Source organism: Eptatretus burgeri, chromosome 1, assembly GCF_056783735.1.
Source record: "Eptatretus burgeri isolate ZD-2024b chromosome 1, Ebu_testis_v1, whole genome shotgun sequence".
Classification (NCBI taxonomy): domain Eukaryota; kingdom Metazoa; phylum Chordata; class Myxini; order Myxiniformes; family Myxinidae; genus Eptatretus; species Eptatretus burgeri.
In genome coordinates, this window is record NC_140961.1 from 45,521,116 (window position 1) to 45,548,456 (window position 27,341).

General features: G+C 42.2%; 2 protein-coding genes across 18 annotated transcripts in view; both read left to right on the plus strand.

Moving 5' to 3' along the window:
* LOC147034378 (uncharacterized) overlaps window positions 1-12,668 on the plus strand; it is a 34,815-nt gene extending 22,147 nt beyond the window's left edge. For 9 of the 11 annotated variants that reach the window (XM_085881859.1, XM_085881884.1, XM_085881867.1 and 6 more), the window contains exons 5-11: window positions 3,397-3,527; window positions 4,184-4,361; window positions 7,725-7,872; window positions 8,067-8,134; window positions 8,918-8,991; window positions 9,155-9,214; window positions 12,250-12,668. In XM_085881859.1, the coding sequence (XP_085737985.1) occupies window positions 3,397-3,527; window positions 4,184-4,361; window positions 7,725-7,872; window positions 8,067-8,134; window positions 8,918-8,991; window positions 9,155-9,214; window positions 12,250-12,309 (719 nt within the window). In that variant the 3' untranslated portion in view covers window positions 12,310-12,668. Of the gene's footprint in view, window positions 1-3,396; window positions 3,528-4,183; window positions 4,362-5,857; window positions 6,231-7,724; window positions 7,873-8,066; window positions 8,135-8,917; window positions 8,992-9,154; window positions 9,215-12,249 lie in introns of those variants that run through there. The other 2 variants (XR_015058371.1, XM_085881926.1) reach the window with 2 other exon arrangements.
* Window positions 12,669-21,964: 9,296 nt separating this feature from the next.
* LOC147034379 (zinc finger Y-chromosomal protein 1-like) overlaps window positions 21,965-27,341 on the plus strand; it is a 139,281-nt gene continuing 133,904 nt past the window's right edge. For 3 of the 7 annotated variants that reach the window (XM_085881945.1, XM_085881986.1, XM_085881971.1), the window contains exons 1-3: window positions 21,965-22,170; window positions 23,084-23,436; window positions 25,471-25,663. In XM_085881945.1, coding sequence (XP_085738071.1) covers window positions 23,086-23,436; window positions 25,471-25,663 — 544 coding nt within the window. In that variant the 5' untranslated portion in view covers window positions 21,965-22,170; window positions 23,084-23,085. Of the gene's footprint in view, window positions 22,171-22,722; window positions 22,929-23,083; window positions 23,437-23,759; window positions 23,819-25,470; window positions 25,664-27,341 lie in introns of those variants that run through there. The other 4 variants (XM_085881963.1, XM_085881979.1, XM_085881955.1 and 1 more) reach the window with 3 other exon arrangements.

The following is a 27,341-nucleotide window of genomic DNA, read 5'->3' on the forward strand; positions in this document are numbered from 1 at the left end:
TATCCCTGTGTCGAAAGAGGCGACCAGGGTTGCGTCAGGAAGGGCATCCGGCGTAAAACATGTGCCAAATCACTATGCGGATCATACGGATGATCCGCTGTGGCGACCCCTAACGGGAGCAGCCGAAAGAAGAAGAGATATATATATATATATATATATATATATATATATATATATATATATATATATATATATATATATATATATATATATATATATCTATATTGTTGCGGATTCGCGCCCGCCGGCGTGCGAACGGCCACGTAACTCGAATCGCGGCACGTCGCCCACCGGACGGACAATCCAGTCGTGACCCTCTCGGACTAACGCCGGGAACCAGTCACGGGTGGACCTTTCGGTCTCACCACGATCGTGCCAATCGGCCCCCGCGTGGGATAGGGTTGCTCGCCAAATTCGACCTACCTAAGTACCCACACGGAGGGTAGACCGGGTGATCGCACCTCGCCGCAGGTCGACCTCGGACACGGGCCACCTTAAGCGACCCGTTCCGTACTATCGGGATAACCGAGCGGTGTTATTCGTCGGCTTTGACGGTTCGACTAATTATCGGGCGTTTTAGCCCACGACCAACCCCCCACGTGAAGCAAGATGGAGATTCAATGAAAGAAAAGACGAAGCGAAGCGGGAAAACAGTTCAACATAACTCACATTTATTTCGCGATGAACGGGAAGCACACATATACAATTACACCAAAAGCACATGTAAAAGGAGAAGAAACACAATATTACACAAAAAGCAAATATAAAAGAGAAACACAATGCAGAGCTATCCGACTACCGAGCACACGGCAACACTTATACAATTTTACTTCACAGACGGCGCCGACAACACATATTCCCAAAGCAAAAGAAAAGAGAACCACCCTCCAGGATGAGGGGGGTAGGCGGGCCTGGGGCCGAGACCGTGTCGGGCCTACCCGTCTGATGATGAGACGCAAAGCGGCCCCCTTGTCGCACTATCTCAGCGCGGGGGGAAACAGGAGGGGGTTGTTGATGCTCGGGGGGGGGGGTGGGAGGAGGATATCACCCTGTCTCGGGTCCTGCGACGAGCGTCTCCTCCTCGACCTCGGTAGCGTTGTTGGCCTCTCCCTCTGCAGCTCCCGGCACCGACGCGAGCACCCCCTCGTCCGCCTTCGCCGCCGCCACCTCTCCACAGCTCCATCTAATCGCCCTCTCCGTCTCCTCTCTTGGCTCATCCCAACTCTTCACTCTTGACTTCTCCCCTCCGAACTCTGACTCTTCTTCCCAGCTCCACCGACAACTCGTTCCAACGCACCACTCTCCACTTTCTTTACTGACGAACGCAGCCGTTTATATCCCCTGTGGCCTCGCTCCCCCACCTTTGACCCTTTACCTCCGACCCTTCACCTCCAACTGGCTCCCCATTGGACCGAGGAAAAGTGGGCGTGAATGCTTTTTGATCCATGAATTTGCATATCGCGACCTCACTCCAACGCCCTGGAGGCGGGGCCAAATCGCCCCACGCTCTCCGATAGGACGGAACAGAAGTGGGCGTGAGTCGTTTTTGATCCGTTTTTCTTCGGAAAGTCTGTGATGTCTCTGAACACGCTGCTCGGTGCGCGCCCTGCACAAGTCCAGTATCGGTGCCCACAAGTTGCGCGAGAATGGTGGGGATGCGATGGTGGCGAGTTGTGACGGTAAAGGTCGTGGCGGTTGTGGTGAAGCGGCGTTGTGGTTGGTGGTTGTTGTGAAGCGGCGTTGTGGTTGGTGGTTGTTGTGAAGCGGCGTTGTGGTTGGTGGTTGTTGTTGTGATGGCTGTTGAGACGTGGTTGGTGGTGGTAGTAATGGCGGCTGGTCCAAAATAAAGATAGTAAAAGAAAAACGGCTATCCTGAAGAGTCGCAGCCCGACTGAATGACATTTATTCCCTCGAAACAACGGGTTTGGGCCTAACTACACATATACTTAGAGATATCTCACCTAAGGGACCTGAATGGTGGTTTGCGAATTTCGTCAACCACAACAATATATATATATATATATATATATATATATATATATATATATATATATATATATATATATATATATATATATATATATATATATATATATATATATATATATATATATATATATATATATATATATATAGTCAGAACTGCTGCTCGGTCAATTCGTGTCAAGTTAATGGATTCTGGAGCTTATCATATGTGTGGAAATTAAATAAAGGCACGAACATGGCACAACGTTTTGGATGATTGAAGGAAAACGCCCTTCCTTCCCTTCCCCTTTCCTCACGCTTACCTCCTCCCAAAGCCCCTCCACCTCCCATGGACATCTTTGAGTTTGGCCTGTTTGAACGTGCAGTTTTAACGTACCCAATTTTGTTCAATCCTGTACAAAGGCCGGCAGAGGGGGACCATTCCCTCCCCCCTACTTTGCCTCAAGTCCCCCGATCAAACTCGTGTTCAGAACACCCCATTCACCCCCCCTCCCAACCAACTACTCAGAGTGTGTAGCGACATGTGGTGAGGCCTCACTCTCTCTCTCCCCTCCTTCCTTCCTCGCTCCCCTTTCCTCACCACTTCCTTGCTCCACCTCCCCTCCCACCCCTGTCTTGATCTTCCCATAAACAAAGCGATGGGTTGTATTTGCTGGTATTTAATAAAGCAATGGTCATGGGAAAGGAAACGTAAAGGTGGGTTTTCACGGCACACGCGAACGGTTCGCGAAGGATGTGAATGTCGAAAAAAAAAATGGCAAAGTCCAACATTCGTATTTTAGGCTCCAAAAGTTCGCCAAACTTGCGCGGGGGTTCGGAAGCGTCGTCAATTGTTTTGTTCGGCGGGAATTTCAAAAAAAGTTTGAAATTCAGGCCGAACAAAAAACGACTCCTGCGAACAATTGACGACTCTTCCGAACCCCCTCGCATGTTTGGCGAACTTTTGGAGCCTAAAATACGAATGTCGGACTTTGCCATTTTTTTTCGACATTCGCATCCTTCGCGAACCGTTCGCGTGTCCCGTGAAAACCCACCTTTAGTAAGGCAAACCTTTGGTGGTGGAGGTAATACCAAAAGGCATAATTCGCTCCACCACATTTTGGCCGGATATTGTTTTCACTCCCGTCTCTGCCTGTCTGTCTGTCTGTTTGTCTGTGAGCAGGATATGACAAAACATGGTTGGATGAGTTGGTTCGGTGACCAGAACAAACCGATATAGATTTTGGTTCAGATCCGGATAGAGATCTGGCCTATCAGTAGGATACAAAACATAAACTGTTCAGCCTATCAGAGGTGTGTGCTCTACCTTCAGAGTGCCTTTACAATTTTCTCCAGTAATTTTTTTTATTTTGCTCTCCACTTGTATTAACTTGTTATTTGCCATGCTCAACAATTTCTCCACCTTCCTAGGTTCACCAAGCCAGGTGCAGAAAGCACTGGTCCTCATTCGAGAAAAGTTCAAAAGTCTGAATCTTGCGAACATTGCTTCACAAGCACACCTTCCGTCAATTTCTGCCCCAACACTTCCCACTCTATCTTGGGTAAGTCTTTCCTTGCGTGCTCATTCACCAATCACAATTAAACTATACAGGGTGTGCCTTGTGTTGAGCCCATGCTCAAGAACAAACTCGATGGTCCAAAGTTTGTGAAAACGATTGCCTTACCATGTGTTTATTACCGTGTGAGAGTTCTGTGTTAAAGTTTATCTGAAAGATTATGTTCTCAGAAGGGAATGGAATGGTGAGGACTCTTGGAGGAGATAAACAGAATGGCAGCCGGCAGATTGACCGACTCATCACTAATAGATGGGCAGGTTAAAACGATCTGACAAAAAAACATGTACTTTTGAGTAAAAGAGGAAGAGAGGAATTGGGATTATGGAGTCTGAGAGAGTAGGTGAGATCGGGAATGGGTCCAAGAGACAATGAAAAGGTGGGTGACAGGTAGCAATCTTGAAGAACTAGAGGAAAAAGCCAAAAATAAAATAAAACGCAGGAAACCACAGACGAGAGAAAAGTGGGATGAAGGATGGTTGTGAACTTCCCGGCTCGTGACATTTATTGGAATGGCTCTTGCTTTATAAAAATAAAACATTTAATGACTTGTCTGTGACATCCCATGTAATGTCCTTGTTCTTATTGTAATCATTGGCCTGTCACACCTGCATGACACAATGGAACACTACTTATGTGTGCAGATGCGTTTACCTGCGGGTGAGGCTGTAAGCGTATGGGTGGTGTGCATCTCCTCTGTGGTACGTATCAGTGTTCATCATTCTGGACATCCAGCCTGTGCCCAGCTCCCAGCACTCCATCAATCCATGGCGATTTGCTACCACTCCATGAATGCTCCTTGTCTGTCGTCAAATGCTGAGGGTAACGAGCCCAACACTATGTTGGCCATTTTCCACTGTGCAGGCTGACTGCGTACGGAATGCATTTTCTTCAAATCAGGAGCCATGATAGTCACTGCAAGCACTACACACTGGTTTCTGATTGGATGAAAATACTTGGTCCTGTTGCTCAGTTAAGGAAATTTGTGCGCTGCATAAAATGGGCTTTGAGTTGACTTGTTCGAAATAGGCCACGAGTGGAAGTTTTTATTGGGCATGGAGAATGAAAGTCGTGGTTTTTTTTTTTTACTTTCTTAGTTGCTGTTTCAGCTGCCATCTCAGTCATTTGTCCCTTTTGAGCCCCACAAGGCCACTCGCACTCAACTAGCAATCCTCATTGCCTGCCCTAAATCAAGGCTGCTCACTGCTCACCTGCACTATTTTGTCCCCCTTTTACTACTTGCTGTGATGTGATATCTCCCTAAGTATGTCATATCTGGTTCTTCTAATCTCTTAAATGGTGAGGTGTTGCCATAGCATTATATCCCTCATTTCAATTCCTGAACGTTTTTTTTTTTTTTTTCTCAACGAGTCTTCTCTCCAATTCACCTTCATTATGCTCCACATCTACCCTAATGCTAACTTTCACAGTCTTTTTAGCTGTACTTTGTCTGCTTATTCCATCTCTTGATGTCTGTATAGACACAATGTATTTATTTATTTATTTGGATACAAAATCTTGGCTCGTGGAAGAGTGAGGCTCACGAAGGTTTTGTAAGATTTACAAATTGATCAACAGCATTCCATTGACATCCCAGAAAATCAAGGCCATGATCTTGCAGGCTAAAAGTTTGGTGCAATATTTATTGGGTATTCACGATTCCTTATGCTTCCATTGCAATCTGCATTCAGATTTTTAGCCGCGTCTCGCGTAGCGAACGCTGGCTCTAAGAGAGCTCCGCATTGTTCTTCTTGTTCTTCTTCTTGTTCTTCTGAAGACAAAACCTTTTCGACTCGGCTCTTTTATATACAAGATCCGGATCTCCTTAAATACTAAACACCTGTACACATCCTCGCATTGAGGTGCCTTTTGAGAGCGTCTATCATTAACTTTTAAATATATTCGGACATTTGCTTTAAAGTTTCGAAAAGTTCAAGTTATTATTTAAAGATTATTCCATTTAATGTGTAGTTATTTCGTAAATACACAATTTTCTCGTCATGAACAGGAGCCTCCTTGACTGGTCTCGCTATTGGCTCCATCAAGGCACGTGACGAAATATCGGAAGTTGTTGTTATTGCCTTTAGGACGCGGCTCTTGGACACATTTGTCCTTGTTAAAGCTTATTGTTACAAATGAGGTAGGGTAACCCATCAGCTTTACAAATTCAGGTTGCTGCAACAAGAGGCACATGTATGGGGGTCATGAAAATGATAAATGCAGATGTTGGAAGTGGTGCAATTTTTATGCCTCTGCTGACAAAGTTGCCGGAGGCATTATGTTTTTGGGTTGTCCGTCTGTCTGTGCGTCTGTGACAGGTTTTCGTTTCCATGATGACTTGAAAGAACGGCTGAATTGATCCAACGCAGGCTTGGTACAAGTTTGTGTAATGATGAAAAGATTAACTGATTTGATGATTGGGTCAAGAGGTCAAAGGTCATGTCAGGTAAAAATGTTAACGAGGTAGGGATTTGAGTTGAACCAAGTACATGTACCATGATACATATGTATAGCTTAGATATTGAGGTCAAAGTTAGAGTAAGCAAAGTCTTAATGTGGATGGAGGCATCAGTCGATGTTGTGACAGCAAATTATGTCTCGTTTTATATCATGCAATTTGATTTGATTTTTTAATGAGGTTGGACACCAAAATCACGAGTTCATAAAAAGAGCTATAACTTACAAACTTAGTTCATTTCTAACTTTAATTGGTCCAGAAGTGCTAAATAGGATTGCCAATATGTAAAAATAGAAAGTTGCCAAAAAAAGTAAAACATTATTGGAATTTTAGGAGGAATTCAGCATCAGTTTTTATATTTTAATTTTTTGGAATATAAAATTGAAGCTACTGACCTGTCTGCAATGTGATAGCAACAGCCCTTGTGCTTTGGCCTTGTCATCAGAGATGCCATTGATGTTGATATTTTAAATTTCCATGTACTCCACAAGAGCTGTATGATGCTGGGGTACCAGTTCATAAGGGAAAGAAGTACTCCATTGAGCAATGGGCAAAAGGCCTTGTTGCCGGCTGTGAGTATCTCTGGTTTGTCAAGGAATACCATGAAACACCGGAAGATGCTCAGTCTGCGACTGGATTTTGGGGCCAGCTTTGCAATGTGTTCAGCCCGGGAAAGTCTTGGCTGATCGTGAGGTAGAAGCTCTTCTTATGGGCGACCCAAAAAGTAGGGGGATTTGTTTTGTGATCTTTCTGGAATGAGACTGTGAAAATTGCCAGGATTGAAAGATGTTCCCTTCATCAGATCAGCATTGAATACTTTTCTTACCTGGAGTCCTTATCATGCGATTCATATCCATATAATTTAGTTAGCCTGCTATTTGGCTTCTGTAGAATATGAGGCCACAGCTTCAACATGCACAGTCACTTTCTTTGGGGGAAAAAAAATTGACGCTGCAAGCTTAATTTTGCTAAATTCCATATTTAAATGAGGTCTGTATTATACTCTGAAATGGCATGTAATATGCAAGCCTGCCAAGTTTATAATGAGCAAACAAACTTTGGCTCTTGAGTGCCAACAAAATACCCTTTCGTACAACTTTTTGAACGCTGCTGGGATGGTGCTTGTCTGTCTTCCTTGCCAAATTCTCTGCCCCTCATCTACCAGTTATACTCTGTTCTATTGTTGATCTGTCAATAGCTTTTCCACAAGCTTTCTTTGATATCTTCAAAAGACATTCTCTTTTGCATTTGGCAGTCTCACATGCAAGTCTAGCAAATGAAACTTCAATGTGGTGTTTTGTTAAAATGATTAAATGGTCAAACAGCACTGAATGTAAATATACTGCATCCTTGCAGCTTCTCACTCACCCACTCCACCATCCACCATGCCGGCTTTCTTATTTTGGAACTCTTCCACTCGTGATGCACAGGTTTCCTCGCATTCCATCCTTCGTGCCATGTTGGAGTAATTGTTTTCTGCTTTTATTGCATTGTAAAGTTAAAGTTGAATTACAGTATTATACCTGTTTGCTATTCCATCATAAACATCTGTGTAAAATAAATAAATGGATTTTCAAAATGCATGTGATGCTTCCTCTTCCACATTTCTTTCTCAATCTTTTAAAAACTATCACTGCCAAAAAATCATTATTTGTTCCAGTTGTATCTGATGGACAATATAATCCATCCCTCTACCCCCATCTAACCTCCCCTCCGCATTTCCATAGTGGGTTCCCTATGTGCTGTGAGTGTGGGAGACTCCTGGCTTCGAGCACAACTCATGGCACCCTTAACTTCTCCAGCCCTCACCCAAATCCGTTTGCTCGATTATGGCCGTGTGCTGTCGCTCCCTTCCACATCTCTCCGAAGACTTCGGTAGCAACCCACGATGTCTCGATGTTTTCTCTTGTCTTTCTCTGATCCCCAACCCCCCCACCCCTTTCTTAACCCCCACATTCCTCAGCCCATGTTTGTGTTCTCTTGCTCTCCACATATTTCTTTCTTTTTGTAGTATATTTGGATTTATTGTCTCAATGAATTTGCTTTTCCTCCCTCCCCCCCCCCCATAGGACAGAGTTTGCATCACTTCCGTTCCAAGCAATTGATGTCTGTCTTTCAAATGTTGCACCTCTGCCTGGTGCGTTAAGTCTCTCTTCCTCTTCTCTACCTCATTTAATTAATTTTTTCGACATTATTATCAGCTTAATTGACTTATTTGCTTGCAGAAATGCATTTATTTGTGTTTGTAAAAGTCAAATTGCCAGGCATTGTGGTGAGCTGGAAGTTATACCTGATACGCATCATGGGCTGGTTGCATTGATGTTTAGGGTCATCTTAAATGTTAAAATAATCTTTTGAGGATATTGTGTGGAGGATGCAGTGCCTGAAGTGGAAACCAGTGGGTATTGTAAGAAGTGAGCTGATGAAGTATCGCATTTTGATTGTGCATTGTGGGAAGTGATGTGCTGGAACATTGTTTCAGTGACTCTTGCGATTCCTAAATCCAGGCCAAAAGACCTTTTTGTTTTGTTTTGTTTAATTGGTTGCATATTACTGGGTGGATCTTGCTTTGCTGTTGGATAAATTAGCCATATCTTGGTGATGCTGGTTTTGGAGAAACTATGGTCATCCTTCCTCCAGGAATAGTGTGCATGTACTTTTGAAACATTTCAGATTGCTGGCAAAGATCCCATTCTCACGGGTGGGATGATTCCCCCAGAATTAGATATTTCTTGTGAAATTGAACCGACACTCAACCGATCCTGAGAAGCTTAAATGATCCAAATTTTGCTTGAGTGTGGTTTGCTTATTCCAAGATATTTTTTTTTCTCTTCCCCCTTGTCTTAACTGCTTTCTTCATTGAGGGTTAGAATTCAAATGAGGCTTACACAACTAACTTCTCAAACTTTTCTTGTTGTAGGAGAGGATAGCTTTTCTCCAGCTGCTGTAGCCGTTCTGGAAAGGCTAACGACAGATGCACCTCTTCTTGCTCAGGTCTGTCCCATTTTCATCCCCTCCCACACAATTCACCTTCAGCTCTTTAAACGAATTTGTGTCTTTTTTTTAATCTCATTCCATACAACTTGTCTGTGATTTGCTTAACTCTCAGTTATCTATTTCTCTCTTCCTTTCCCTCTGTTCCCTGCCTCATGTTTAGGTGGTTTGTTACGATCCCTGTGGTCTTCCTTGCATTTATTTATGGCGCACAAGGGATGAGGTACTGCAATGTTTTGAAAACAGTCTTTATGCATTTACATTGGCTTGTCTGTTGCAAAAGCTGCTAAGATGATTGTAAGGCAATATCAGACATCTTAGTTTGTAAAGTTCTTAAAAGAGGGGCTACCATTTTGTGAACAAGCAATTTTATAAGTTGGGGGTTGGGGTGGGGGGGGGGCAATGTCTTTCATTACTGAATGAGTAAAGTAGTGGAGAGTGTTGTGTTGCTATGTTCATGCCATCGGTACTCACATGCCGTAAACTCGGGTGAAAAACGGCATAGCAGCTATCCACTGTGGACTTGGGGTATAAAGTAGTGTTCGTAATCACCTCCACAGAATGACATGACGGTGTAAATTTAACCTTTACCAAGACTGGCTTTGCTGCATGCATAACCACAAAAATATGACTTAGCTGTTGGTAGCGAGTGTCGGAGTGTAACAGTCGCACGGGTCTTCACAGACTGGGTGTTCATTAGGCAGTGAGGGGTAGATGGGTCATACTTACGCCTTCAATTTGCATATGCGCCAGCAGTCAAGTCTGCACGGCAGTACCAAATTAGCCGAGTGGAACTCTGCCGGCTATATTAACTGATATCACCTTATCGAGCCAATTCCCAATTTCCCACATACGGGTTTATATGCCAATTAAACTATGCAATGTGGATCCCCCATATTGCCCAATATCCACAAAACAGGTTCTCATTAACAAACAACATTTATTAACAGAACAGAACAGAGCAGGGAAGGGAAGGGAGGGGAGGGGAGTTGAAGAGCAACAACATTACTGCACACATGGTAAACCCAAGCAGTAACTAGAAATGCACTCGGTAAAGCGCCTACCTCTGCCAGACTGAACAGTTTACATTTTTTGATCTGCATCCAGGCCCTTAACCAAAATCGAATCCACTTGTTCTTGTAATCTAACCAACTCATCTATCTGGTTTTTGTCATAACTTGTCCATAACTTTTTTGAAGTATCATGCAAGACATTGTTTTTGGCTCCATCTCTCAATGGTGAAGAATGACTTGAGGAAAAAAAAAAAAATATATATATATATATATATATATATATATATATATATATATATATATATATATATATATATATATATATATATATATATATATATATATATATATATATATATATATATATATATATATATATATATATATATCGTATCCGGAATCGGATCTTCACCAAAATTGAAACAATTTTTCCTTTTTACACACCCAACCTGTCCACCAAATTTGTCAGAATCCACCCACAACTTTTTAAGATATTCTGCTCGTAGACAGAGACGGGTGAAATATAACCTCCGTCTACCTTTTTGTGGTGGAGGTAATTATTACCTTCGCAAACTTTGTTGCGAAGGTTATGTTTTGATCGCTGTGTATTTATTAATTCATTTGTGAATATGTGTGTTTGTTTGTTATTCACATAACTCCAAAAGTATTGAACTGAATCGCAGCAAATTTGGTGGGATGATTGGTTATTATCCGAGGACCATTTGATAAGATTTTGGGAGTGATCGGGTCAAAGGTCAAGGTCATGAAAAGGTCAAAATCGTCTTTTTACCATAGCGCGGTCAATTTGTATCCAATTTGCATGCAACTAATGGCAAAATGTTCAGAATTCAATGCCCCATCTTGTGATATGTGACATGACACAATGACGTAATAACCCTTATTAGCGGTTGGGAGTCAAAGGTCAGAGGGGGTCACGACATTGCAAAATGTGCGGTTTTAGTCATAACACGGTCAATTCTTATCCGATTTGCATGAAACCAACACCAAAATGTTGACTGTTCTGTTCCCCACACTCTAATACCAATTTCAAAATTAAGAGTACAAAGGTCAAGGTCGAGGTCATGAAAAGGTCAAAATTGTCATTTTGCCATAGTGCGGTCGATTTTTATCCAATTTGCATGCAACCACTGCCAAAATGTTGTGAATTCAATGCCCAATCTTGTGATATATGATATGACGCAGGAAATTTAATGTTTTTAAGCCATCATAACACATATGAGATGGCAGATGTGGTATGGGATTAAATACCCTCACAATCAACGGTTGCTGGGGGGGGGGGCAAAATGTAGCGTTGGCGAAGGTATGCGCTCTACTGAGTGCCCGTTCTAGTTCCTCCTTGCTTTCATCACGGGAGGATTTTCAGTGTTCTGGCTGATCCCTGTGATTTAAAGTGAAACAAAACTCGAATTTCCAAAACTTCAAATTACAACATCTCGTCATTGCTGGATTTTTCACTTTTCCATTATAAATTTTACATCCATGAAATTTGGCTTTTGTTTCACTTTTGAGCTGATGCATAACCAGCCACTTCTCGCAAAAGATAATTCATAATCATTGAATAAATTGTTATGGAAGATAGTGTAAGATTTATTTGCTCGTTCTTTGCTGGTCTGGTCATTTTGTTTGGGTGTGGTAATCATCGTGTATTCGGTCATGAATGTGAAACATTAAAACACCTGGCTTGGAACCTCACAGAGCATCATTTTGAATGTGTCGACATCTGGCTGCAAGATCTGCATCACTTGAACTATCTTATCAAATCTCCTCCATATTGACAAGAGTTCATTGTTGTGTAAAATTGGCCAAAGGAGAAGAAGAAAAAAAGTGTCCGCTAGTCTAGCACCTCCATGTCTGTGCCAAATACCTCTCCACCCTTACGGAGCCATCTGTTCAAATACCTTCCTTTTCCACTCGTTTGCCCTCTCACCTTTTTATCAAATTGGAAACTTCTGCCAAGGTTCTGCAGCTCCTGGGAGTTTCAAGAAACTTTTTTTTTTTTTAAAGCATCAGATTTTGAAGTATTACAGCCCATTGGTTTGGGATGATGTGCAACTGTTCAGCACTTGGTGGCACACTGATCAGGAAAGCCAGGTCAAAGGTTTCAGGTTCTACCGAATGGTAAATTTTATTCCAGACGTGTAATATCTGATCTCATTGTTTTTGTTGTCTCATTCAGTATTTTCTGTTTCGATTTTGATTTCCCTTTTTCTTTTTACCCCCTTAGACCTGTTTGATCAATAAGGAGCTTGGAGATCGAGGTTACGCACAGTGGCTGGACATGTAATGTCGTTCAACCGTAACTGCATTTGGTGATCCGTTGATTTCCAAGCCCCTCCAAACTTGTGCAGAGAGTGTCACTCCTGCAATAACACTTTTGATGTGTAATTTGTAAATTTTCACACACCTCTGCCAAAGTGGCACTTTGCACTTATTTATTTGTTACATTGCCTTTCGTTTTGTCGGCAGTCTTGTGGCAGCCTGGCTTGTCATCGTGTGTTTGTAAGAAAAATGGTATCGACCAGCCAGCCAGGCAACACCCAAATGTGTAAATATTATCGTTCGGCTTTGCCGATCCTTATCACTGACTCTTGGTCACCTTCTTATGATTGTCTTTCAACAAAATAAAATCGACGATTTTATTCATCGAGTGCATGTCGGACATTCTTTTCAGTTCCATCAATGCGTTCATTCGATCAGGTGTTTATTGATTAACTTCACTGGTGTACTGAATGGGATTTAACGCACAGTCAGTCTGCAATGATGATGAAACGGTGAAGTGAAATCCAGCTGGAGCATCCTCGGTTTTATCTTGTACCTCATATGGCGGTGTACAAGCTCATCAACTGGGCATTCGATCCGCATACTGTTAAGCTGTATGCAAAACTGAGAATTTCTACATCTGATCATGATCTCTTGCATGACATTGTGATGGGGAAAAAAAAAAAGAAAGAAAAAAAAAGACTTGCTCTTCTTTGAGCTTTGTCTTTACAGATACGCAGTGAAAAATATATTCCACATCGAATGTTCCACATATGAAATCTGGACAACCAACTTTATATTTTGAAAGTTGGCCATTAAATTGCATTATAATCCATGCAACTTTGGCAGTGAATAATTATTAGCTCACCTGGATTTTAGTCAGGTGAGCTTCTGCGATAGAGCAGTGTCTGTAGGTGAGTCCGTAAACACTTCAGTCATTATCGCTTGAACCAAACGCATGATTTTGATGAAACTCGGCCACAAGCTTCATGTCCGATGCCTAACAAAGGTGTATTGACTGCATCAAAATCTGCGCTCATTAAGGGGGTCTATGGGGGTGGGGGAGTTGTTACCCCCAAAAATAGGTATTTACTCTTTTCTCCAAAACTATAAACACAATTTCGATGAAAGTTGACCACAACCTTCATCACCCATGATGTACCAGAGTGTATTGACCGCATCAAAATCTGAACTTGTCAAAGGGGTCTACGGGAGGGTTTTGACACCCCCCCTAAAAAAATAGATATTTGCTCTTTTCTTCGAACCACACACAATTACGACCACAACCTTCATCACCTGTAATGTACCAAATTTTGTTGATGGCATTAAAAATTCAGGGTCTGTGGGGGGGGGGGGTTCAAGTGAGTGTTGCTCCTGATCCAGGTGAGCCTCAGGACAGGGGGTCCTATTTTTTTGAACTTGGAGAAACTTAAGTCACTGCAAAGGTTCGAGTTTTATTTGCGAGTTTTTTTCTATTTTTGATCGATAGGTCCCTGCATAAATTCCTTGTGTTATTGTGAATTTCAAGGCATCCAAAAGGCAGACCCATTTTAATTGGTTTTAGTGTTTAGTATGTACAGGTATTTACTCGCTCATGCTAGCAGTTGAATGGTTATTATTATCCACTCTGCACCTTGCTTTGAAGAGAACATTGCAGTGAGTTGTGAAACCTATGTGCAGACGATCCTACTTCGAGGTGTCAGTGTGTGAGATAACCTCAATGATTGTTAAGGAAATTCAAATCTTTGTGCCAATGAATCCGAGTCACACAAAGCATTATAAAAACAGTAGTAGGTGAAAATGGTCTTTAAGTAATACCTCTGCCCACCCCATCTCTATTCCGGTTCTTGTATAGCCCTGACACCACATCAACATTGACTTCTTGAAGTTGACCTCCGAGTTGGGTCCAGAAACTAAAAGTTGTTAATCAGTATGGTGGTTTTGTTTTTAACATTACCCTCATGTGCGATTAGTTTTTAGCCATGTTCTTATGTTAGCCATTAGCTTTGCAATGTGAAAACTTAAGTAGTTTTTGTCCAAGTAATTTAGCTTGTTATATCATCACAGGATTCTCTCACAACCTTGTTGAATAACCCAGTCAGAAGATATCTATATCTCGATGGCAGAGTATGCTGGCTTGTTGAGAAATGAGTTGGTGGCAAGCACTTAGTTTTGTATTTAAAAAATCTAAGATCATGAATGAAGCGAAAGGAGGAAAAAGACAGATGCAACGAGTAAGTGATTGAACAAATGGGCAAGAGTGGAGTAAATACGATAAGCTTTAAGAAAAGAGTTTGGGATGGGGGTTGGAATGATTATGGGTAGGGATGATGGATGACATGAGATTGCATAATACCAACTTTAAATCTTGGAGTGAAGCATGGGATTGAACAGCCTTGGGAAGGCTGTTGCACAGATGGAAGAAAAGAACATTATAAGTGGTAAGCAAGCCTGTTATGGTAGTTTCAACAGGTGGTTATTGGAAGAAAACATGTTGGAGAGAGTCAGACAACTGAGGGAGCAAGAGTGGAGAAGTGGTAAAATGGAGAGACCATGGACCTATTAAAAATATGTTTTGTAAACACTATCAAGGCTCGTGCAGCAGCGAGAACATAACGTTGATCAGGACATTACAGAACAAAACATACTAGAAAGAGCGGGTAAACACCATCAGCAGGGATGAGGGACAAAATAGTGAGACTTTGAGAAATAATGGATGTGTGTAATGATGAGGGTGAGGAGAGTATATGGGGGTGAACAAGATGGATACAGCTGTGATCTGTCAGGAAGGAAAAAAATTGGAAACTTGGAAAGGAGTGGGAAGGATTAACAGGGAGAACCGATCATGGTTTTGGATGAAGGGTGATCTGTTGGTTCCACTGAGTGCAGATGAGCAGTGATTGATTTTTGGGAGGTTTTTTGTATTTATTTATTGCAATTTGAAAGCAATGTGCAGGTCTTGTGCTTCTGCTTCAATGTGGAAGATGCAAATTATACAAAGTCCAAGAGAGAAAGATGTGAAACAGAGCCCTTAAGACAGAGTAGTACTTGAACTATGGAGAAAACTTTTGTTTGTTGCCTGTGAATAGTTCTGATTTTTCAAAGAAACCACTTGAATGACAGGATTCTGAGTCTGCACTCTGTAGCTGGTTTTAATTTGGAGGTCAGCTCATGGCTGGGAAGTTAGAGGCAACCTTGTGGCTGACCATGGAAATTGGTGGATTGATTTGACAATCCTTCTGGAGTTGCAGGGTGTGAGACAGATTTGTCAGGGTTCTAAGATGTTCTATTTATCAGGCCATTTACTCAATTCCAGATCAGCAGTGATCTAACTGCTACCTGTCTGTCAAAAAGATCGAGTACTTTAAATGGCATAATGTAGTGGCATAATCTGTGAAGTGTCTCGAGAGCTGTTGTGAGATCAGTTATGTACGAGGAAAAATATTAAGACCAAGACTGCTGGTGATAATGTATCCTTGACTCCGAAAGGAGAGAAAAAAATTCTGTTGATAGCAACAAATTGATTGTATGACTGGAAGAAGTCAGGCAGGTGTAAAAGTGACCTTTGCATGCTGCAAGCGATGAACTTGGTAAGGAGACCAGGATGATATTGTTGAATAACTGAGATGTCCAGTGAGACTGACAAATTCTTATGTGAGAGATATCGCTTCACTGACGGACCAGTCAGTCATTCTGTTTTTGCCAAAAATAGCTATATTGGTCACTTTGGCATCACTTGGTGGACTCAAAACAGCATCTGATGCCCCGGCCACGAAGCCCATGTTCCTTCCCTCAGAAAGTTGTATCTATACCCTGAGTTTGGACTTTGTAGCTTCGACCTCCTCTCCCACCCCTCTCCCCCCGGCTGCATGTCCCTCACTGATAGAAATGTGTCCCTCACACGATGTTTCCGGCTCTCTCTGGTTATTATTATTCCGACTTTGACAGACTCTCCATTTTGGGCATGAAGGAGAAGGAAAGGAAGACAAATTTACCTGTGCATCGTGCTTTAACCCCCTGCTTGTCCTCGCATCCCACTGCCCCCCCCCATTTGTCCTGATGTCCCTTCCTGCTAGAAATGTCACATGATGACAGGCTTTTTTTCTCTTTTTTTTCGTGGGTTGGGGGGGGAGGGAGAGGAGCCAAATTTACCTGTGCAACAATCATTTAACCTCAGCGTTGCCTTGGTAAAAAGGAAATTGTAATACCCTCTGCTATCACCACCCAGGTGGCGCTACACAGTACACATTTACATTGAGAATTTTCACCCCTACACCTCCACATGAGACCTTGGCCACATAGCCTGTTACCACCCACCTCACACACACACACACACACACACACACACACACACACACACACACACACACACACACACACACACACACACACACACACACACACACACACACACACACACACACACACACACACACACACACACACACACACACACACACACACACACACACACACACACACACACACACACACAGTTGTATTTGTACACAGAGTTTGGAGTTTGTCACTTAAAATATGTGGCCATGCCTAAGGAATAGAGAAGGGGTCAGACAGACAGACAGACAATGGCACATATATGTATATATATATATATATATATATATATATATATATATATATATATATATATGTATATATGTATATATGTATATATGTATATATGTATATATGTATATATATATATATGTATATATGTATATATGTATATATGTATATATGTATATATGTATATATGTATATATGTATGTATATATATATATATATATGTATATATGTATATATATATAGTTGGCAGGATAGCTTGGAGGTATGCACACATTGCTTCTGAGATGTCTTGCATAGGTTGTCATCTTGGCCCAGCTATAAGCTATCGTCCTGGTGTTTCGTAAGCAGGGTGATTCATCACTGCATGCCGTCCCTCAGATGGACGTTGAAAACTTGGCTGCCTGTGTTAGTTGGTGGGCATTAAAGATCCCATGGTTTCCTTTGTGAAGAGGCAAGCTGTCGCTGGCACTCTGGTAAAACTCGACTTCCCGGTGGTTGTCAGAACAGTGATGACAACGGCAAATTACCCAGTGTAATCCTTTGGCAGAGCTGAACCTGTCTTTGTGCATAACATCAGAAAAAGATAAGCATGTCCATAATTTAGTGGCTTGAATGTAATCCATACAGATACATTGGATTATTTGAAAAAAAAAAAAGAAAAAGGAAAGCTGATTTATGGATATCATTACTTTGCTTATAATTGCAAGTCAACTTACTGGGCCAGAGTTGAATTTTTATTTTATATATATATATATATATATATATATATATATATATATATATATATATATATATATATATATATATATATATATATATATATATTAATTAATTTATTTTTTTTTTTTATCCTTTTTGAGAATGGGAGTGATGCTGGATGTCTTTCAGGCAGGCAGAAAGTGGTCAATGGTGAAGGACTGTGAGAAGAAGAAAAAGGAGCAGACCCAGATTTTGGAACTGATGGGCACTGTTGTTGTCTGGGTCGACCACCGATTCATGGATTTGATTCATGTTCGATACATTCTTGATTGGGAAAGGCACAAAGTCCAGTTGGTAGTGGGTAGGTTGTGGACAGTGAGATGAGATTTGGAGGACATTTCCAACAGAGGCTGCTGTTTGTGGTGAGGGAGGGAAGGGCTGGGGTGCACACACCAAACATGGACTTGATTTTGTGCCACACGGATTTTGAGGAAGAGGATTACTTGGAGAGTTCTACCTTTTTGGCTTGCCAAAGGATTAGACATTTGTTGCAAGCTTTATGTAATGACCAAAAAGTTGCACTCATTTGAGGTGTCCTTCTCCGTAGACGCAGCAACCATATTGCTTCAGTATTTGGTATCCAAGCTCTTTGCTGGTAGGATGTATAGGATAGCCACAGATGTGATTGATTAATGTATGCTTTTGTAAAAATTTTCCCAGAAGCAAATGCATGGGAGCAGGAAGGCCAAGCCTTTGGTTAGAAAGCATATACATTGAAATGTGGCATTCAGGTTACTTTCTCACCATAGCTAGAGAGATATGGACTTTTTTTAGTTAATAGTATCTAAGGCTTGTAAGCCTGGTGTTGGCGCAGTGGTTAGGGCAGCGGCTTGGAATCCAAAAGGTCCTGAGTTCAAGCCGCGTTGGGCCACTGAATTAATACACCAGGGGGTTGACTCAGCCTGTCATCCTTCCGAGGTCGGCGAAATGAGTACCAGTGTACTGGGCCGGTGTATACCCCAGTTAGAATAGGTGAACCATATCCCTGTGTCGTAAGAGGCGACCAGGGTTGCGTCAGGAAGGGCATCCGGCATAAAAACCTGTGCCAAATCACTATGCGGATCATATGGATGATCTGCTGTGGCGACCCCTAAAGGAGTAGGCGAAAGAAGAAGAAGTATCTAAGGCTCGTCCTGGAGCTAACACATATATATATATATATATATATATATATATATATATATATATATATATATATATATATATATATATATATATATATATATATATATATATATATATATATATTTGACAGATTTGTTTCGATTTGTTCCTCTTGTGCCCTCTTGATGGCAAGGGTTATATATAGATAGATAGATAGATAGACATACACATACACAGCCACTGAACTTGGAAGTGCCATTACTTCCCGGGGCCCTCTTGGTACCAGCAAAGCAACAACAATGGTACCTCCTTTCTCACCACACCTCGTGGGGCATTCTTAAAGAGGAATTTCCTCCTCCCTGTGGGGATTGTCTGTGTTCTTATCCTTTTGAATGGTGAGTGTCAAGTAAGGAAGCAGCAAGTACCGTTTTTAAAGTCTTTGGTATGACTGGGGTTTGAACCACCGACCTTCCATACTCGGAGTGGCTGCTTTAACCATTTCACAACTGAGTTATTTCGCAAGAGCGTTGGTCGAGGAACAGGGAAAGTTGGATGTAAAGTTTTTGTCATTACCAGGTGCAGGGAGGGAGGATGTACCAGTTACAAAAAATTGGGTTGGAAAGTTTGCAGAGTTGGATCTGACCTTTAGCATCACAGAAGGTGTTAGTTGCAATTCCATGGGTGGTTGGTGCAGAGCTGACACCTCGCCAAGGGGCTTGACAGCTGAAGGTGGTCTGTGTGATGCTGAGCAGTGTCACACAAGTGTTTGGCATCATGAGCAGTGTTCCTTAAAAAAAAAAAAGTGGGGCAAGATGAGATTAAATTCCTTTAAAAAAATGAATCGTGATGCGAGTCGTCACTTTTGATGAATCTCCCTGCTTCGGTAGTTTGCTCACTCAGCATTGTGTGATGGCTGTGTCAGCCAATGCGGGACCTACAGCATTGAGCACAAGCATCATAGGTATAGATTGGTCCTTGCGGATATTGACATGGGCTGGGTTTCCTTTGTTGCCTCCGCTGTCTCTTGATGGCAAGTCTCCCACAAAGTGGTACATGCCTTTGTGGCAGATGTTGAACGAAGTTGACCTGTTTTTGTGGTCTGATGTTCACAGATGATGATTAACATTCCACAAGACTTGAGAGTAGACGTTAATGGAATTCCTTATAGCACCACATGACCAATTAGCAGATTTAGGTTGACTGGAGAAAAGCTCTCTTAGGATTCTATGATTTTCTCATGCATGTGGGGTGTCCTGACCAGCTAAGCTGGGCTTGCATCAGGTGTTATGGACCAAGATGTTCATTTAATTGTGCTTGGAGAAGGTTACATTTGTTGTTGGCTTTCCTGTTAAGTCACAAGAACAACACAAGGAAAGGGCAAAGAGTTTGACAACGGAAGGAGAGAAGGCATCGACACCTTGTGTTTCAAATGGTGCATACCATTTTAAAACTGACATACCCGGTGAAGGAGGAATTGGGTATTCTGCATGCGAACCGGGCAGGTTTAGTGACACCTATTCCTCGACCACAACGGATCAACTTCAACCCGCTGTGCGTTGGTCTGTGGAGAATCGGTTTCACTTCACTTATATCATACCCAGTGAGGTATTCCACTCATGGGACCTACCCGTCGGATATTGCACTGCTGTTATCTCGGTGACAATTTCAAAGCTACTCCTTCTTGACGCCATTTTGGATGATTTACACGCCATTTTCGACATGGCACTCCGATGGTTGGCTGATGTATACGCTTAGAGCTTATTCGTCCCTCCAACCTCTCATGTCCTTCAAGTTACACATGCCCATCCGGGGAGAATGCACTCGTAGGTCAGGTCGGAGAGGTTGCGATACTTTGGGAGTCGGGGGATGAGATCAAGCTTAAAAGTTAGGTATTTCCTGAAACCATTTACCATGAAGCAAAGGAGGTGAAATAATATGTAATAAATTAATGTTTTTCTTCACTTCTTTGCAATGCTGCAACTTTTAGTAAATACATGGTAGCAAGAGTTAAACCAAGTAAATATTTGAAGATGGAGCCTATATTTCCTTTATTTTATGAAAGACCCCCATGCCCCACCAGAGATATCCCTCTCCCCTCCTGAATTATTCCAGAACCTCAGCAGTAAACTATCATATACTACTGGGGGGGGAACCACTGACCCACAATAGCCCCCCCCACTCCAAATATCTGTTTGAGTTTGTGGCTCCATGTCAGGAGGGTGAAAGACGTTTGCTGTAAGTTTACTTGTTCTTTTCCAGCAGGCAGGGGTGTTGATGGAGGGGTCGGGGTGGGGGTAATATATTTTTTTATACAAATGTAAGAGAGAAAGGGTGGGGGCTCCGAGATTGTTTGCTGCGGGACCGGTGCTGCCTCTCGATGGCCCTGCCAGCAGACATTGCAACGTTTCATCTATCTATCTATAATTCCAGCAATCTCTGTCTGTCTGTCTGTGACCGCTGTTTCTCGACAACCACTCGTCCGATCTAATTGAAACTTGCCAGGTATATTGCTGGGGACCTGAGGATGTGCCTTTTCCAGGTTTGATATTAATCGGACAAGTGGTTCCCAAGTTATGGCCATTTATTTACTAAACCAATGACAGGACACGGTGCTATGACGTCACTATTGACGTCACAATTTTTGTTTCATTTTATTTTTTTTGCACGTACGGGCCTGCACTGGTTTCTCTAAAATAGGCAAAGACCGAAGGAGGCCATTTACCTCCACCAGGCCTGTGCCATATATCAACAACCCCAAGTCTCCACACGACCCTTTACTGTGGTCTGTCTTTACACTGCTGACACTATTTGAGCTTCAGGTCAGGGCGTATGAAGCGCTGACCGGGACCGACCATAAAACAGCGCCCCACACCCAATATTGTCAGCATGTACGAGGCTGATTTGGGGTATACATCGCCTCAGAATTCACAGTAAAACAAGTGATGCGATTAATTTTTCTCCACAACCGCAAAAAACGCTTAATGACGTCATAGCGTTTGAACTAGACTACAGTAGATCTACGAAATGTGTAAACAGCGTTTCGAGTTGAGTTTATCGCGCCTTTCAATGGATATTTACTTGCGTAGTGTCTCGATTACGTTTATGGTGATAAAATAATTAATTTTTGCCTTTCACAACATTTGACGTTGTTGAAATATATTTTTTTGTTTTTTACGTTTGTGATATATCCCGGATCGCGACGCGATGACGTATTTTTGCTTTCACACCTTCTTCTGAGACGTGTACGTGATGTCGTCAGAACGTACAATTTGTCTTACAAGCCGCCATCTTGTTGTTTTGTCAGGCCTTGTAGGCCGGAATATTTATGAGGCCTGATCGTCTCATTGACGAGTAAGGAAAAGGGGAGAGCAGAGGTTGAGAGAGTCGCAAGAAGGAAAGCTGTTATAACGAAGAGAGAAACAAAAGAAGAGCGACGAGGAGTGCAAAGGGCACCGCGGTGAGGGTGCTAAGCGCCGGACTCTGAGCCTTAACCCAGGCCCGGCGCCATTTTCTCGTCAGTTTTTTTTTAAAAAAAAGAAGAAAAGTTTCTTCATAAGTTTAATGTTCGGTGAATTCTGGAAACTTTTGTTTTGTTACGCGTTTTATTAATGCATTGGTATTTCTGCTTGTACGCCTCGATTTTGATTTGTTTTTAAAGGTTCTGAAGCCTAGGCCTGTTTCGTGTGCCGCTTGTTCGGCTTTCTGTTAAAGTGGTGTCGATTGGGTTTTAAAGCCGTTATCGAACGATAGACCTTGTTCGTGTGTAGTGTATGAGGCGATTAGGTGAAGCACATGCGCTGATTTGGTAAAGAATGAAGCAGTGCGGCCCTGCAGGCCTTAGGCTTTGTAATGATGAGGCTGTACTGGGCCTCCACGTTTGCTGGGCCTCAGAGATTATGTGAATTGGAAGGGGAGCGGGGTAGTGAGTGCACTGGCGAGAGGTGTGGTCCTTTTGTGGGGGAAGTGGGAGTGGGGGTGGGGGTGGGGGTGGGAGGATGATTCGAGGGTATCGGGGTAAATTAAATTTCATGTAATTTCAGAGTAAAATCGATATGTAAACGGTGCTGGTTGTGCTGTATCTTTCCCGAGTGAAAATTACTTTCTGTAAGCTGCACAAAGGGACAGTGAATGGATATATGTGATATTGTGGGAAGTGCTTTTGGCATGGACACAGTGCATAATGAAGGCACCTGAATCATGATGGACTGTCATATGGTAAGATAAATGAAATAAAAGGCAAATTTCCACGACTCTGACTTGTGCTTTGAGTGTTCGAACAGACATTGTAACATTGCATGCAACGACTAATTGAAAGATCTTGTAATACATGGCATTGCCACCTGTAACACCCTGTCCCCCCCCCCCTCCAGTTATGGGCACGCAAGGCAATGCAGACCTGTCAGCCACGATGGTCGCAGATGGAGGAAACTTGGTGACTGACACCACAACACCGAAGAGCGTTTGCGCAGAGACGAACTCGAGTTTTGTTTTCATTAAGTTTGCTGTACCTGCCATGCTCCCTCCAAAAACTCCCCCACCACTTGCCGTGACGTCAAAGGACGCAGTTGTGGTCGAAATGCTGCCACCTGCAATGAGTGCAGACATGACTTCTGTAAATATGGATGTGGTTGCTTCGGAAGCAGATGTGTCGCCACTGGATGTGAAAATAGAGCCGCCAGATTCTGAGATGATTTCTGAGACGATGATGACCTCCGTTAACACGGTGAGGGTGAAAAGAAGTTTGACGAGCAAATCAGCAATTTTGTATTTTTCTTTTTCTTTGTGCCTTACCTTTTACATTGTTGTTTTCTTTTTAAACAAAGCTGTTTTGTGAAGATTGGGAGATCGAGGGTGAAGCGAGGGTTTGCAAAGTGAAAAGTTTGGTGGATGTGCAAATGTAGATTTTAAAATTGTTTTTTTCATGTGGCTGGCAGGGTGAGGGATGGTTTTATGAGTCGGGGTTCAATTTGTAGATGACTTCCTTTGGACTTGATCTTTTTACCTGGAATTTCCATCCCAAGACTGATTTTCCTGTGTGTGGCCTAGAGACGGAATGCATGAACATCTGAAATATGGCATTCTTGAGCTGTCCGTTTCACAAGACGGTAAATTACTTCCTGTAATATTTTGTGCCATTCTTGTGGACGTCTGCGCGTAGTTTGCACCAAGTATGGTTATGGTCATGTTCTCACCTGGTGTTTAAAACTTAAGGTTCCTAAATGTGTTGTGATCCAGAGACTGGTAGCTGTGTCGAATGTGTGAAGTCGTGTCAAGTTTGCACAACACAGCCCGATGTGTGATTGTGATGTCATCTTGAACCATTTCTTCATTATATTGATACCAATTATTATTATTATTATTATTTTAAACTTGAAATGAGCTGGGCAGAATTGTTCAGATACTTCTCAGACCCAGATATCTTGAGTCCATTTAGTGGAATTGTGCTTCCCCAACCATGCCAGCTGAACATTTTCCTGACCATTATCCCACATGACCACTTCAAGCTTTTGTTTTCACCCTTGTCTGTTTGTTTATCTGTCTGTCTGTCTGTCTGTCTGTCTCTCTTTTGTGATTCATGATGCTTCCATACTTGCAGAGTAGATATCTGTAGTATCTTTGGTTTTGTGATTCATTATGTTGTTTTCACTTACACACGAAAGGCTTTCAGTTGCTAAAAGATTATTGTAATAACATTTCTATAGTATGCCTGGTATTGGCTTGATGGTTTGGGTGGTGGTTGCTGGGATCCTAGGATCCTGAGTTCAAATCCCACTTTCCTGTTGAATTAATACCAGGTGGGGTTGACTCTGCCTGTCATCCTTCTGAGGTCGGCAAAATGAGTGTCAGCTTGCTGGTATCCTGTGTCGGAGTGGCGACATGTCCAGGATTGTGTCCAATAGCCAAGGAGACCGCCGAGGCAGCACCAACGCTCTGCACAGAGTATGGTCTCAATGGATGGATGGATGGATTTCTATAGTCTTCCACTCCTTGCAAATGCTGTGACAAATTTCCCATTTTTTTGTGCTCCATTTTCTGTGTCACCATCTAAACGCCTATTTTTTTTTTTCCTTACACAAATAAATATTTCATAAAGCCTCGGGCTGGCAGGATGGCCAAGAGGTACGCTCACTTGCCTGTAAGCTGTCCAACCCAGTTATTAAATTTCATCCCAGTGTTTCATGGGAGGGTGATTCATCAATTTGTGCGTTGTCCCTTGGATGGAGGTTAAACTGGGCTTCCCATCTGCCGGCATTAGTTGGTGAACGTTAAATGTGTCATGTTTTTCGCAAAGAGTAGGCAGTCTATTGCTGGCACCGTGAACAATTTCCAAATTCCTGTCCTGACATCCTCAGTCAGAGTACCAGGATTGTAGCCCAGTAACTGCTTTGGCAGCTCCAATGCTCTGCATTGGGCATGGTCCATGAATATTATGATAAAGATGATAAAGCTTTGGCAACAAACACAGACAGGAAACATTTGCAATTTTATCATGGCATTGTCTTTAATGATTTTTTTTTTTTTGTAATCTGTTTGGCGTCCACTTCGGAGCACTTACCTTACGATACTGGGATCTGAGGTTCATATCCTATTTGTAGTGATTATTTGACCATTCCTGACGAATGTCCTGATTAATGTGAAAGTACATTGTTGTAATGGCCTTGTTCTTGTACAAAAAAAGCATTTACTTGGCCCCTTGAAGTTTTTCATTTTGTCAAAACGATTTGGTGATAAAATCCTTTTTACTTCATGTGTACAGGACTCCTCTGAAGGTGCTGGGTCTGTGGGAGTTTATTCTGGAGGATTTGTGGGCAGTGTTGGCACAAGCGGCAGCACTGGCTTTGGAGCTTGTGCTGAAGCTACGGAGGCTGTGCAGCCTGGTTCAGAATTGAGTGTGGAGCCGTTTTCCACCAGCATGCTGCTCCCTTCTGTCATTTTCCAGCAAGATGAAGGTCTTACCCATCTTTGTAATCTCATATTCCTCTTGCATTCACTTGCTCTTTGTTATTACAGTTTATTAATGAGTTACATTTGAAGGGATCACAGGTTTTGTTAGGCCGTTGGCTTCGTAGTTGTGCAAACTCATCAATCTTTGTGAACACCAAAGACTCTCGTTCGATGTTCATGCAGTTCATTTGCAAGCTTTTGTAGGAGCAATATTGCCAATTGCTTTGCTAAAATTGACCATTTGCAAGAGATTCTGATGAGCCATGTTGCGGTCTTCACAAAATGTCACACCTATCAAACCCATGAAATCTACCAGCATTATCTAACTTATCAAGACCTGCTAACATTGGCTGATGAAATGCAAGATTCTCATTGGCTGAAAAACTTTGACCTGTCGACATCGGAGCACACTGTCAGAAAGGCATGCACCAATGCCGAGCCGTCATTGTTGCACTGATTGATTATTATGAGCATGCTTCAAAATGAAGTAACATTCTTTACAGTACTGTATTAAGCTGGACATCCTGTTCCCAGTCTACCCCCACCTTTCATCTTTTCAAATTATCTAATCTTTATTTTTGTTTTAAAATGATAAATTGCATTGTTCTGCTTCAGCCAAAGCACTTTTGGAGCAATTATTGATGAATGTTGCTGAAACTTATACAGCGTTTTGGTGAATCTTTTTTTTGCAAAATGAAATGAATGAAAGTACTCATGAATGCTGTTGCAAAGTTTGCAAATGGTATACACTGCAGTTGTTTGGCATTTTTATTTGTTTGTCTCTTAAATACTGTTTGCAAGCTTTTCATCAGTTTGCAACGTGGCACAACCAAATCAGGACAACAAGCCGTATGTATCAATCACTTTGCACTGCTCATGATTTGGGAATACCACTCCATTAAATCCAACATTGATCGTTGTTCAAATTTAGATTACTGTAGCATCTGAATTTCTTATTTTTCTAATTTTAAATATCTCTTAGGCCACAAATTCGCTATGCACTTCATGCAACAGACTTGGAAAGCCATTTTTCTCGAGGAACATTGCCTGTTCACATGTTGTAATCATTGCACGGTTGCCTCCGTGACCTAGTTTTGGACTTTACAGATCATGATAAAGTTTTGAGATCTTCCATCTGTGAACATAAAGTATCATGTGGAAGTCCATCAGGCATCTGCTTTCCATAATTAATTGAGCTAATTTTTATGGTGGAATGCCATGTTATCTGAAGGGCAATATTGTTACGAATCTGGAAGCCATGAGAACTCAACATACAGGTCCTATAGAACAGTTATATCGGTAAGTATGTGTTCTTTAGTTAGGGTCCCCGTCCCTCGGTTAATGGGTGAATAAATGTACATGCACTGAGTTATTTTGATAGTTAGGATTTTTTACATCACTCACAACAACAACTACTACAACAACGCCATCTTCGCTCTCACAGCGACAACCCTCTGCTCCCGGCATTCTCCGCGCGCTCGCTGGTATGCGGGTGTGTTCGGAATTCGTTCGGGGATGGAATTCCATTCCCAAATATGGTCATGAACCAATTCGCTTGGCTGCGCGCCAAGTAAGGGAATGCATCGTGTCCCAACGATGAGCGGACTGAATTCCATTCCCAAATATGGTCATGAACCGATTCGCTTGGCTGTGTGCCAAGGAAGGGAATGCATCGTGTCCCTC